General features: G+C 34.6%; 2 protein-coding genes across 2 annotated transcripts; both read right to left on the bottom strand.

The window, feature by feature from the left end:
• Nucleotides 1–269: 269 nt before the first annotated feature.
• On the bottom strand, nucleotides 270–4,784 carry LOC132548136 (NXPE family member 3-like). The gene is made up of 4 exons (XM_060211959.1): nucleotides 4,735–4,784; nucleotides 2,979–3,695; nucleotides 1,198–1,247; nucleotides 270–1,069 (listed from the first exon to the last, which is right to left on the bottom strand). The coding sequence occupies exons 1-4, from the start codon at nucleotides 4,782–4,784 to the stop codon at nucleotides 270–272; spliced, it is 1,617 nt and encodes a 538-aa protein (XP_060067942.1).
• Nucleotides 4,785–9,563: 4,779 nt separating this feature from the next.
• Nucleotides 9,564–13,079, bottom strand: LOC132548268 (NXPE family member 3-like; the record flags this gene model as incomplete). Its single annotated transcript, XM_060212119.1, has 3 exons — nucleotides 9,564–10,363; nucleotides 10,489–10,538; nucleotides 12,309–13,079. Coding segments are annotated over 3 exons (1,621 nt in total), but the record flags the coding sequence as incomplete, so codon positions are not given.
• Nucleotides 13,080–13,470: the final 391 nt, after the last annotated feature.

Genomic DNA, 13,470 nt, shown 5'->3' with positions numbered 1-13,470 from the left:
AGAAATTCTATCGGATGGAGATTATCTCAAAATTCTCTGGGTTTTTTTTTATTTGAGGTACTGTATCACTCGTCAAATCTACATCGAAAACCTTTGAAAAGGTCACGCCACTTGCAACGAAAACTATATGAGTACAGATTACGGAAACACATCCAAACAAGTTTTGTATGTGATATAAGAAGTATTAAGTGTACGATAAATAAAAGAGAAACAAAAATTCGAGACAAATTTGTCTTTAAAACAAAGGTTAGTTAGCATAAATGTTAAAATCATTTAGACTGGTATGAATCGCAAATATAAGAAAGCATTTCATTGACTAAATCTTTGGTAACATAGTCATCGGGATGCACATTAACGTTTGCCATTCCGGCTGTTCGATCCCAATGACCGACGTAAAAGACTTTATCATGAATTCCATTGAATTCTTGGAACCAAATTTCTTCATGGCATCGCCGGAGGTAGTCTATCGGTTCCAGAACATCTTTATATGTAAATGAGTGAGGGCCCTGAATGATAATTTGTGAGTCTGGAGCTCTTGCGAGCAGACGATCAACACCAGCACGTGCGTCCTTGACCAGGGCGCGAAACACAGACAAAGTTGTCCTGGTGAGATGATAGTACAGATGTATGATGACTATTATTGGTTTATCATGAGGTGTCCTGTCCAGCCAGTTTCCAACTGACCGCATTGTGTCCAAACTCTGGTGTCTACCTACATAAAATGGCGGGTTATGAGGAGCCCACATTAAGTCTAGATTCAGCTTAGAGTTTTTCGCCATCAACAATTTATGCCATGGCTTGTCTTTGGTGTAGTCGTTTGTAAGCTCTACAGCATTTGTTCGTTCACACATCACCTGATAAATTCCTCGACTATTAGAATCTCCCAATATTACAACTCGTTTGTCTTTCAAGCAAATATCAAAGTTCATTTCTTCATGTAAACATTTAAAATTGATCCATACTTTATTATAATAATATCCTGTAGGAACGCTATCATGCCAAGTGGCACCCGGGGCACGAACCTTGCATTCTAATTGAGGGGAGAACATAAGCTCACGACCATCCTCACCTACAAAAGAACAAATATTGTTTCTTAACAATATCTCGTCATTTCAAAATTCTAAACAAATCTCAAATTAACATGCATAATTTCATTTTTATTTGTGGAAACCAAACTCCAGCGTTATTGTTACCTACCTTCCAAGACGTCCAATTTCATGGACCCAATTTTCATATGTTTTTGGTTCCTGTAACACAATGAAAAGTAAATCGGCTTTTGAAACGTTGTTCAGCTCAGCAGAAATAACCAAAAAGTAAATAAAACAAAAAACTTAACGTAATCGGTATATATTTCTAAATAATATCAATATCATGTATAACTAAATTCATTCATGATTTAATATCTTAAGAATACTTTGGCTATCATGTACAGTATCTTCTCCCCAACCCCAGTAGGTATATATATATATATATATACACACACGCATATATATATATCTAAATATAAAAATTGAATTCTCAGTGTCCGGTGAAATATATTGTCAATATGTCGAATTAAGCATAAGCGATTTCATCCCTGAATCTCCATGATAAGTTATTAATATATATATATAGACATTGTAACATAACTTGCGAAAGAAGACAATTTTGACTTGTTCCTTATCTGGGTATAGAACTCTCGATATGTGGCACCAAATCGCCAAGCCAAGAAATTATACAACTGTCTTATCATTACACAACCACCACATCCTCCAAAAGGATGTTTGGAAGTTGTACTGTTAGACAGCAGAAAATTCTCGACGTGGCCATAGTGTCATATTGTCTAATACTCGATATAAACACCTGGATCGCAATGCACATAAAATGGATACGAATAGTACAAGGAACACTTATCACACCCGGATACACTCGGGTACACTTACGACAGGTAATTCAAATCTGGAATCTTTATTTAGATATATCAGTGTATATTCATATACTACAAAGTACTTACCCTAGTAGGTTTACTTGTTCACTCCTTGTTTACAATGAACTAACCTTTACTAGGTTTACCCGTATATACGTATGTAAATACATGTGCTAGCTTTACTTGTTCTTGTATACCTATGTAGTTACACTGTACTGATCTTTATTTAGCTTTTCCACCAATAGAAATACAATGTACTTACCTATACTAGGTTTACCTGTTCTTGTATACATATGTAGTTACACCCACCAATACCAATATCATACAATGTACTTTTATTTATGCATCTATTACTTGTATTCATTTATCTTGGTCGACTAGTTTATGATGTAATTACAATAATGTTATCCTTATTGAGTTATGTCTTTATGCAATTTTCACTCTATATCCAAACCCAAATTCATTGAAACTAGCGCAAAATATGAAAAAAAAATGACATGAACATTTAGTTTTCCGGAAGAGTAAGCGTCTTCTGCTTCATCAATGACACCTGCCACGTAAATCTTGGTCAGTTCAATTAAATAATAGCAGGTTATCAAATGAACTTATAGTTATTTACATAGAAGATGTTATAATATATGAAAGTGAAACGATTTTGCAAGGTCTTTCAAATAAAATATTTCCTAAATTCGACTTTTGGAGCCCCGCCCCAAAGTCTTCGTAGAATCAACTTCATGAATATAAGAATTAATTGCCCAACCCTAATAATGCTTCAGACAAAATTGGATGAAATCCATTTAAGCATTAGAGAATCAAGGTCCCTAGGGGCTGAATCAACTTTCTAAATTGAAGAAATAATTCTTCACTTCAATGATGTTTCAAGCCAACTTTGGTAGAAGACCGACAGGGCGTGAAGCACAAGTAGTGTCTTAGAGGAAATATTTACGGTCGGCGACGGCGCACGATGACGGACGAAGCATATTAGCAATTGGTCATCTTGACCCTTCAGATGTCCTAAAAATATAATCAAGAAAAGTAAAGTAGCTGCAAAGAAAATTAAATATTAACTTACTTAAACACGTTTATCGCAAATTCACCAATATTGCTGCTTCTAGTACTGTCTTGTGTTTTAATGTCGTCACATGTTAGAAATTCAGATTCCGGTTTACAGCAAAACCATGGCAATCCATAATTATATGAGGTTGAGTTACATCTGTTGACAAAATCACATCCTTGAAGAGCGACATCGGGTTTTGGACTGCACATCGATTCTTCCTCATGTTTACCAGTAGAGTCTATAAATTTGGACGCCATCGGATTCAACATTCCATGTTTCTCCAAGTAACTCAGGAAGAGCGATATGTGATGCCTCGAGTTCGCAATAGATATATAGACCTCTGGATAACCTTTCCAAGGTAACAAAACCTCTCCAGTATAAGTCCCGTTCCCATGGTCTACCACGTGACCATTTACATTTGTATTTTTAATCGATGGATCTTTTAACCATATTCTGAGGTAGTCACCGCCTGTATTCACTGGTTTACCATCCGTATAAAAAAGACGAATTCTCACCCTAAAAGTATCACCAACTCTTAGAGGAATCACAAGTGGCAAAACTGTAACCGTTGTGAGCTCTGGTGATATGAAATGGCTGGCGGTTGTCACGTTCATGTCTAGATAACTATCCAATCGTTCCGTATGAGACTGTGTCGTCATTTGTTGACCCTCATCAGGCAGACTATTCGTTTTCAATGATGGAATAACCCATGGCCAAATCAGAATCGTTACGCTGAAGCAAAGAAGACAATATTGTATTTAGAGACATCAAAATTAATAAGAATCTATTAAATTTACAAATGTTCAACGATTGGTAATAAAACACATATTCAACCAGAAAATATCGATATGTCAACACCATCGATAATCAATAGCATGAGATCATAATTGTGAACAAAAGAAAAGTTTCGAAGGACAAAGCGTTACGTAAAAGAACTTGATATTACTTGGATTCAGCTAACTTCATTTGGTGGGTGTCGTCGATGAAACAAAAGACGTTTAGTTTTTCAGTAAAACCTGGTCTTATTATTTTACTTTTTCATTGGTTTATATATAATTCGATCTTTTGTCCATATTTTGCCTTAGCTTTGTCCACTATGTGTTTAAATCAAAATTCTGGTTATGTGTCAGTACTCTTTGGTGTTATTGGAATCTCAAGATTAAGTTGTTCCTCTCAACCAGATTTAACAATGTCTTAATATCTATACTACTGTGAAAGTGTTTTTTCAACGATATAAAGGTTTTACAGAAATCCTAAGTGTAAAACCACCTAAAAGGATGGAAACTGGCATTTCTTTGTGAATCTTATTTTCAAACATAAAACCCATAAAAGATTGTGAAAAGGACACAAAGATAAATATCACCTATTAATACTTATATTTAGAGTTACATACAGTAGAGGCAAACAATGAATTAAACTGCATCACACAGCTATTCTGTCCTTCTGGGACTCGTTAGTGATGATTTTGCCCTAGAATTTGAAGCCTAGGAGGCGACTGAAGAAAATCGAAAATGATTGAATGAAAAGTTGAAATCTTGACTGAGAAGAAAATAATTCTAGGAAATTAAAAGATACTAAAGTATTTAATTCCAATTATTGAGAGTGTAGATATGTTCCTTAGGGGCGCTGGCAGTGTATAATCATTATAGTTATTATCAATTGAATAAATGTAAGAATAGCAATTGTTGCATAGGTTTTAATATTTTAACGTTGTAAAACATGTCGTTGTGCTTTTTCATATTGAAAATTGAGTTTCAACTAAAATACTTACATAGCAGTAGAGACGAACAGAGCCCGAATCTTGAAGTAAAGTTTTTTCATAGCTCAATGTAATGCTATAAAATAAAAAAAAAACACGTATTGGATAACTTCTTTCGTGTATTGAACTTCTCATATATGTCTTTTATGTCATTTTAATCACGTCCACTATTCAAGCTGCACGTAAATTTTACATGTGTCATTTATAACAAAATCACCCAATTGAAGTACATTTTGTTCAAATAAAACGTGCCTGTCATATAGCCCTCTCTATTCAAGATTAAGAGTCAGAGTCATTTAAGGACGTTTCAGGTTTGGTTGGTGGAGGAAAGCCGGAGTTCACGAAGAAAAGCAACCGACCTGCGGTCAGTACTTGGCGACACCCTACATACTCCTTGAAACCGCGACCCAGCGGTGGAGAATTAGTGATAATGACAGTAATCTTAATATATATACAGTTATAGATGATATAGAGTGTAGCAGGTTATAAGATGATTATACAAAAACACAGGAGCAATGCAATTCAATACTAACTTCTTCCTTAAGGGAAGACTTTAACAGAATAATTAATGGTACACGACCTTGCGTGGAGGGTATATGTAATATCATTGTATATCGGCGGTAACAGGCTTGTACTTAATCTAAGATAAATGCTATACAATAGATTGTAATGGATGTATACATGAAGGTACTTGTATGTTAGCATATTTGTATGTACCGTGGAAGCAGCGGTGTAAATGCTGAGTGTGGAGAGTGAGAGTCCACCTACATGAGGACAAATTTGTATTTCTATATAATGTCTTTCTCAATAAAACGTTTGCTAAAAATATAATTAGACACAGCAGCGCCAGAGAATGTTGGTCTTAGATAGGTGATGTTCAGGAGGGTACAGAAGAAAATCAACATTATTCGAAATAAATGCCAAACGTCAGGTTGGTAGGTACACTTAATCTTAAATAAAACAAAATTTCTTTTTTCTGTGAGTTATTGAATAAAATATAAGGCACATGTGTAACTTCCGAACCAAAGATCCAAAAGAAAAAAAAAATCGGAATTGTATTAATTTATAATGAAAATCAATGAAATACCAACTTATCAACGAGTTGTCGATCAAGTGCTACTGCCGAACCAGTTAACACAAGAAAATGACAAGATGGACAACTCTGATGCCACGACAACAAGCCAGTATATCATATCGTTCCTATATTACTTACCATACGAAAACTGAAACACGTACCACAAAGAAAGGCAATATCCAGAAAGAAAAGCAATATCGCACTTGTTTATCAGAAATCCATGTCTGGAATTTTCTGGGCAAATATTTATAAATGGGACCAATTTACTCTTCTTACGCGAAGCTGCTAACATGCATTCAACAAGTAAACTACCGGTGTATTGTTGGAAAATAGCCTCGGGGTCATATTATGGCCACCTTGATATTACAACATTGGTAATGGACACGTTTACACTTATATCTGATAAATATATCTGTGAAAGGGACATTTAATAGCAAGTTCTCAAATAAGAATCGAAGTGATATTCCTATATTCAAAATTAAAATTTTAAACTAGTTTTCACGCCGCATATTGTTTAAAGCCTACAATCATTCTGGTTATACATGAGAGATCGAAATAATTTTTCACTTTTAATTTCAAAAAGTAATATGATTTTAAAGACAATGATTTTGAAGCATATTGAGGAATTAATATGCGATGTGATGAAAAAGTACATGTTGAAAAAAGTGTAACTATTGTAAATTGTTGTTTCATGTGATGAATTGGACTAAATGTCCTTCATCTGCGATATAGACATAAAAAGAGCCAAACCATGTTTGCAATATTGAAGGATATCCTACGTATTGTAATATAAACAACTTATTCCAGGCATTTTGGGGAGTTCTTGGTTTGTATAAGAACTAAATAAACGTGATCGACTTGTTTTCCTATATTGATCAGGATTATACAAAAGACGTGCGTGTGGGATAACAACATGATTAGTTTACAATCAGATAGAACAGGGTCAAATAATGAATTACGTTGCATCATACAGCTGTTTTACTAGGTCACTTTGGTTTTAAAATTGTCATTTGATACAGGTTTTAGAATGAAACACGTTATGGCATTATGTAACTAGACAGCTTTCTCAATATGACGAGATATAACAATTGCTTTAGGTAACAACTTTAGCTATCTGTACAAAATAACACACAGTATCTAAGATATGTTTTCTTATAATCGGTATTTCGATATGGCTCACTGAGATTACCTTTCCAAATCTCTTCAAAATAGAATATTCCTTTTTCCATTTTACCGATGGTCACATTTATATTGAATCTAGCAGTAGGAAGCAGTACCTCTTTGTTAAAATCATCTGTCTTTGACTACCAATGTTTGTTAGAGTTGCCTTCCTTTGAACTAGCAAATATGGGGAGAGGTAATACATATGATAGTGCATTCAAACATAATTTATATTCATTCTACTACGTAGAAAGTAATACTGATTAGGTAAAGAAGTGAGAAAAAATTTCTTTGAGTTTGGGATTATTTTTCAGGTCTGAAGGTCAAAGGTTAAGGTCACTGTAACTATGAATAGAAAATTAGTGTTTTCACTTCCCTTTTGGCCGACCAACATCAATCTTCATACAGTGCTTCTTTACCAGGGATTGTTTTTCAAGTCAAAAAGTCAAAGGTCACGGTCATGGTAGCTGTCAAAAGAAAACTGGTTGTTTGGACAATTAGACTCAAACTTCATTTCTTAATTCTTAAGCAAACGGGCTTGTATGAGATTGCTTTTCAGGTGTGTTGTCCCTGTTCCTGTCGTATTTGGAGCAAAACGAATTATATAAATGGAATAAATACAATGAATATCTAAGGCTATTTTTCCATAAAACTCATCTCAAGGAACCTTGCTAGGCAGGCGAAACATTCAATTCCATGGAATTCTTGTTTTTCCCTAATACTACTCCTATACCGGGACAGTAGATGATACTAAATATGTGCAACAATGACGCATTTATCCAAGACTTAATTCGTTAATTAGGTGGAGAGATATTGTAACAATTGTTTTAGTATGTTTCCGAACTGTTTGAATTGCTTTTTGCAAACTAATGGTAAAATTGCTTTACTTCCGGTCAATTTCCAAAGTCCATAAAACGTTTTACTGCATGTGTGTATAAGTATAGCTGTTATGCTCTCTTTTCATACGACAAATGTCTTCCGCAGGAAGTCATTGATGTATTATGATTACCTTTCTTGGTATGTTTAATGCCTCGTGCTGTTTTATAATTGTTTGTTTTTTACTGTCTTTATTACACCAACTGTGTTTTCAGAATATAAACAGATTTACATATCTTTCGCTGATACACATTTAATTACTCGCTGTCTATCCTTCTCTAGTGTCACACATGGCTCTACTTGGATCATATAGCCCCATTTCCTTTGCTCATTATTTAACTTATAATGGATAAGGTGATTGGGTCATCTGGTGTCTTATTTTATCTTATCATCAACCTTGTCCAAGGTTTGAATCCACTGTGTATCCTTGTTTACCAGGCAAAGAATTGTGTATGTATGGACATTAAGTGTCCGTGTCCGTCTTCATCCTTACGTACAGCTAGACTTAACCTTGGGATAGCTGCATTATTGGCTTTTATTATCTGTATAACTGATGGCACTGTTTCTTTTTTCATGTTTTTTGGTCAGTTTCGTGATTCATACAGTAAGATTATCACAAAAATTTGGATACATTCTACTAATCTGAATGATGGAGGAATGATGTTGATAAAGATGGACTATCTACTATGACAATGAATTGTTCCTAGCAACCGTCTGGCCACTTCATTTGACAACCCTTCGATTAAAATAGCAATCGACATTACTATAGAACATATAGGGATATATCTCATTTTAAAAAATGGTATATGTAACGTTTCACTTTGTTGAAATATTTGATAAAGAAGGAAACTGCTACCGAACACTGTTCTTCAATGCTTCATTCATATTTAGTATCAGGAAATATTTGTAATTTCACGGCTACAATATCTTGGGTCCTTTAAATGTGAGAAACCAGTAGGGTAAGAATGTTAAGATTGAATAAAATACCGTCACAATTCCGAAATGTCAATGGACAAACAGACTGCTCTTTTCTGCTGATAAAATTGATAGTCTGTTCCATACTAAATTACAAAATAAAGATTGAATATAGATATGAAAATATTAAATAAGGCAACATTTAACAAGCCAGACAAAATGATGCCAGAAATAAATCTTCAGGTCTTTTCAAATGAAAATTTCTTTATTCATAACTTTAAGATTGAAGAGATGTAAATTATTAGGAATGACATCAATTGAAACACGTGCTTTGTTTGTTGAGAATACTTTGTATATATGTAGATCGTGCATCTGCTTTTTTCTCCATGCAAGCGAAACAGGTGATAAGTGTAACTTATTACAAGTGAAATATCCTCTTTATCTCACAACCGCGTGATGCAGTTCATTTCGATACATCTGTGTCTGTAATAAAATAAGTGTTTCCATCATAACTGACATCGATCGTTAAAACTCACTTTCTTTTTAGAAATTCTATCGGATGGAGATTGTCTCAAAATTCTCTGGGTTTTTTTTTATTTGAGGTACTGTATCACTCGTCAAATCTACATCGAAAACCTTTGAAAAGGTCACGCCACTTGCAACGAAAACTATATGAGTACAGATTACGGAAACACATCCAAACAAGTTTTGTATGTGATATAAGAAGTATTAAGTGTACGATAAATAAAAGAGAAACAAAAATTCGAGACAAATTTGTCTTTAAAACAAAGGTTAGTTAGCATAAATGTTAAAATCATTTAGACAGGTATGAATCGCAAATATAAGAAAGCATTTCATTGGCTAAATCTTTGGTAGCATAACCAATGGGATGCACATTAACGTTTGCCATTCCGGCTGTTCGATCCCAATGACCGACGTAAAAGACTTTATCATGAATTCCATTGAATTCTTGGAACCAAATTTCTTCATGGCATCGCCGGAGGTAGTCTATCGGTTCCAGAACATCTTTATATGTAAATGAATGAGGGCCCTGAATGATAATTTGTGAGTCTGGAGCTCTTGCGAGCAGACGATCAACACCAGCACGTGCGTCCTTGACCAGGGCGCGAAACACAGACAATGTCGTCCTGGTGAGATGATAGTACAGATGTATGATGACTATTATTGGTTTATCATGAGGTGTCCTGTCCAGCCAGTTTCCAACTGACCGCATTGTGTCCAAACTCTGGTGTCTACCTACATAAAATGGCGGGTTATGAGGAGCCCACATTAAGTCTAGATTCAGCTTAGAGTTTTTCGCCATCAACAATTTATGCCATGGCTTGTCTTTGGTGTAGTGGTTTGTAAGATCTACGGCATTTGTTCGTTCACACATCACCTGATAAATTCCTCGACTATTAGAATCTCCCAATATTACAACTCGTTTGTCTTTCAAGCAAATATCAAAGTTCATTTTCTCATGTAAACATTTTAAATTTATCCATATTTTATTATAATAATATCCTGTAGGAACGCTATCATGCCAAGTGGCACCCGGGGCACGAACCTTGCATTCTAATTGAGGGGAGAACATAAGCTCACGACCATCCTCACCTACAAAAGAACAAATATTGTTTCTTAACAATATCTCGTCATTTCAAAATTCTAAACAAATCTCAAATTAACATGCATAATTTCAATACTTGTGGAAGCCAAACTCCAGCGTTATTGTTACCTACCTTCCAAGACTTCTAATTTCGTGGAACCAATTTTCATATGTTTTTGGTTTCTGGAACACAATGAAAAGTAAATTATCTATTGGAATATTGTTAAGCTCAGCAGAAATAACAAAAAAGTAAATAAGTCAAAATATTTAACGTAATCGGTAAATATTTAAAATAATACCAATATCATGTATAAATTAATTCATAATTTAATATCTTAAGAATACTTTGGCTATCGAGTACAGTATCTTCTCCCCTACCCCAGTTGATATATCTGTAAATATTTAAACATTGTAACCGAAGGAAGACAATTTTGACTTGGTCTTTATCTTGGCCTCGAACTCGATCTGTGGCACCAAATCGCCAAGCCAAGAAATTCTACAACTGCCTTATCATTACACAACCACAACATCCTCAAAAAGGATGTTTGGAAGTTGTACTGTTAGACAGCAGAAAATTCTCGACGTGGCCATAGTGTCATATTGTCTAATACTCGATATAAACACCTGGATCGCAATGCACATAAAATGGATACGAATAGTACAAGGAACACTTATCACACTCGGATACACTCGGGTACACTTACGACAGGTAATTCAAATCTGGAATCTTTATTTAGATATATCAGTGTATATTCATATACTACAAAGTACTTACACTAGTAGGTTTACTTGTTCATACCTTGTTTACAATGAACTAACCTGTACTAGGTTTACCCGTGTATATTTATGAAGATACCTGTGCTATCTTTACTTGTTCTTGTATACCTATGTAGTTACACTGTACTGATCTTTATTTAGCTTTTCCACCAATACACATACAATGTAGTTACCTATACTAGGTTTACTTGTTCTTGTATACCTATGTAGTAACACTGTATTGACCTTTATTACACTTACCTACCAATATAAACACAATTTAGTTACCTGTACTAGGTTTTTACTTGTTCTTGTACACCTATGTAGTAACACTGTATTAACCTTTATTACACTTACCTACCAATATAAATACAATGTAGATACCTGTACTAGGTTTTTACTTGTTCTTGTATACCTATGTAGTTACACTGTACTGAACTTTATAACGCTTACCCACCAATCCTTATACACGTGCAATATACTTACCTGTACTAGGTTTACTTCTTCATAATTGATGTTATTACAACGTATTTATTTTTCTTGGTAGACTATGTAATTACAATATCATTATCCTGATTGAGTTATGTCTTTATGTAATTTTTATATAAACTCTATATCCAAATCCAAATTCAGCAAAACTAGCGCAAAAAGAAAGACTTACATGAAGTATAGGGAGAATAAGAATAGTAAAGACACCTGCCACGTAAATATTGGTCAGTTCAATTAAAAATGGCAGGTTCTAAGATGAACTTATTGTTATTTAAAGACAAGATGTTATAATATATATGAATGTTAAACGACTTTGCAGGGTCTTTTAAGAAAAAATATTTCCAAATTTCCCTTTTTCAACTGGGTAGAATCAACTTCTTGAATTTAAGAATTAATTGCACAACCCTAATAATGATTTTTTAATGAATTCCATTGAAGCATTAGGGAATCAAGGTCCCTTGGGGCTGAATCAACTTTCTTAATTGAAGAAATAATTCTTCACTTAAATGAGGTTTCAAGCCAACTTTGGTAGAGGACCGACAGGGCGTGACGCACAAGTAGTGTCTTAGAGGAAATGTTTACGGTCGGCGACGGCGCACGACGACGGACGAAGCATATTAGCAATTGGTCATCTTGACCCTTCAGATGTCCTAAAAATATAATCAAGAAAAGTAAAGTAGCTGCAAAGAAAATTAAATATTAACTTACTTAAACACGTTTATCGCAAATTCACCAATTTTGCTGTTTCTAGAACTGTCTTGTGTTTTAATGTCATCACATGTTAGAAATTCAGATTCCGGTTTACAGCAAAACCATGGCAACCCATAATTATATGAGGTTGAGTTACATCTGTTGACAAAATCACATCCTTGAAGAACGACATCGGGTTTTGGACTGCACATAGATTCTTCCTCATGTTTACCAGTAGAGTCTATAAATTTGGACGCCATCGGATTCAACGTTCCATGTTTCTCCAAGTAACTCAGGAAGAGCGATATGTGATGCCTCGAGTTCGCAATAGATATATAGACCTCTGGATAACCTTTCCAAGGTAACAAAACCTCTCCAGTATAAGTCCCGTTCCCATGGTCTACCACGTGACCATTTACATTTGTATTTTTAATCGATGGATCTTTTAACCATATTCTGAGGTAGTCACCGCCTGTATTCACTGGTTTACCATCCGTATAAAAAAGACGAATTCTCACCCTAAAAGTATCACCAACTCTTAGAGGAATCACAAGTGGCAAAACTGTAACCGTTGTGAGCTCTGGTGATATGAAATGGCTGGCGGTTGTCACGTTCATGTCTAGATAACTATCCAATCGTTCCGTATGAGACTGTGTCGTCATTTGTTGACCCTCTTTAAGGGTGTGCGGTTTGTCTAAATCTAAAATGTTTCCATGAAGACTATAATCATCAGACAGACTATTCGTTTTCAATGATGGAATAACCCATGACCAAATCAGAACCGTTACGCTGAAGCAAAAAAGACAATTTTGTATTTAGAGACATCAAAATTAATAAGAATCTATTAAATTTTACAAATGTTCAACGATTGGTACTAAAACACACATATTCAACGAGAAAATACCGATATGTCCACACCATCGATAATCAATACCATGAGGTCATAATTGTGAACAAAAGAAAGGTTTCGGATGAGATTTTTTCAAAATAACAAGGCAAAGCGTTACGTAAAAGAACTTGATATTACTTGGATTCAGCTAACTTCATTTGGTGGGTGTCGTCGATGAAACAAAAGACGTTTAGTTTTTCAGTAAAACCTGGTCTTATCATTTTACTTTTTCATTGGTTTATATATAATTCGATCTTTTTCCATATTTTGCCTTAGCTTTGTCCACTTTGT

This window comes from Ylistrum balloti, unplaced genomic scaffold (genome assembly GCF_031769215.1).
Source record: "Ylistrum balloti isolate Yb309-2 unplaced genomic scaffold, AGI_CSIRO_Ybal_v1 Utg370006, whole genome shotgun sequence".
Classification (NCBI taxonomy): domain Eukaryota; kingdom Metazoa; phylum Mollusca; class Bivalvia; order Pectinida; family Pectinidae; genus Ylistrum; species Ylistrum balloti.
Note: the sequence above shows the minus strand (reverse complement) of the source record. Positions and strands in the feature narration are given on the sequence as shown.

Coding starts and splice junctions, on each gene's coding strand:
- LOC132548136 (XM_060211959.1), bottom strand. CDS start 4,784: ATGAAAAAACTTTACTTCAAGATTCGGGCTCTGTTCGTCTCTACTGCT. Junction 1,248..2,978: donor TTTGCGATAAACGTGTTTAA/GTAAGTTAATAT, acceptor ATTGTGTTACAG/GAACCAAAAACATATGAAAA. Junction 1,070..1,197: donor GAAATTGGACGTCTTGGAAG/GTAGGTAACAAT, acceptor GTTCTTTTGTAG/GTGAGGATGGTCGTGAGCTT.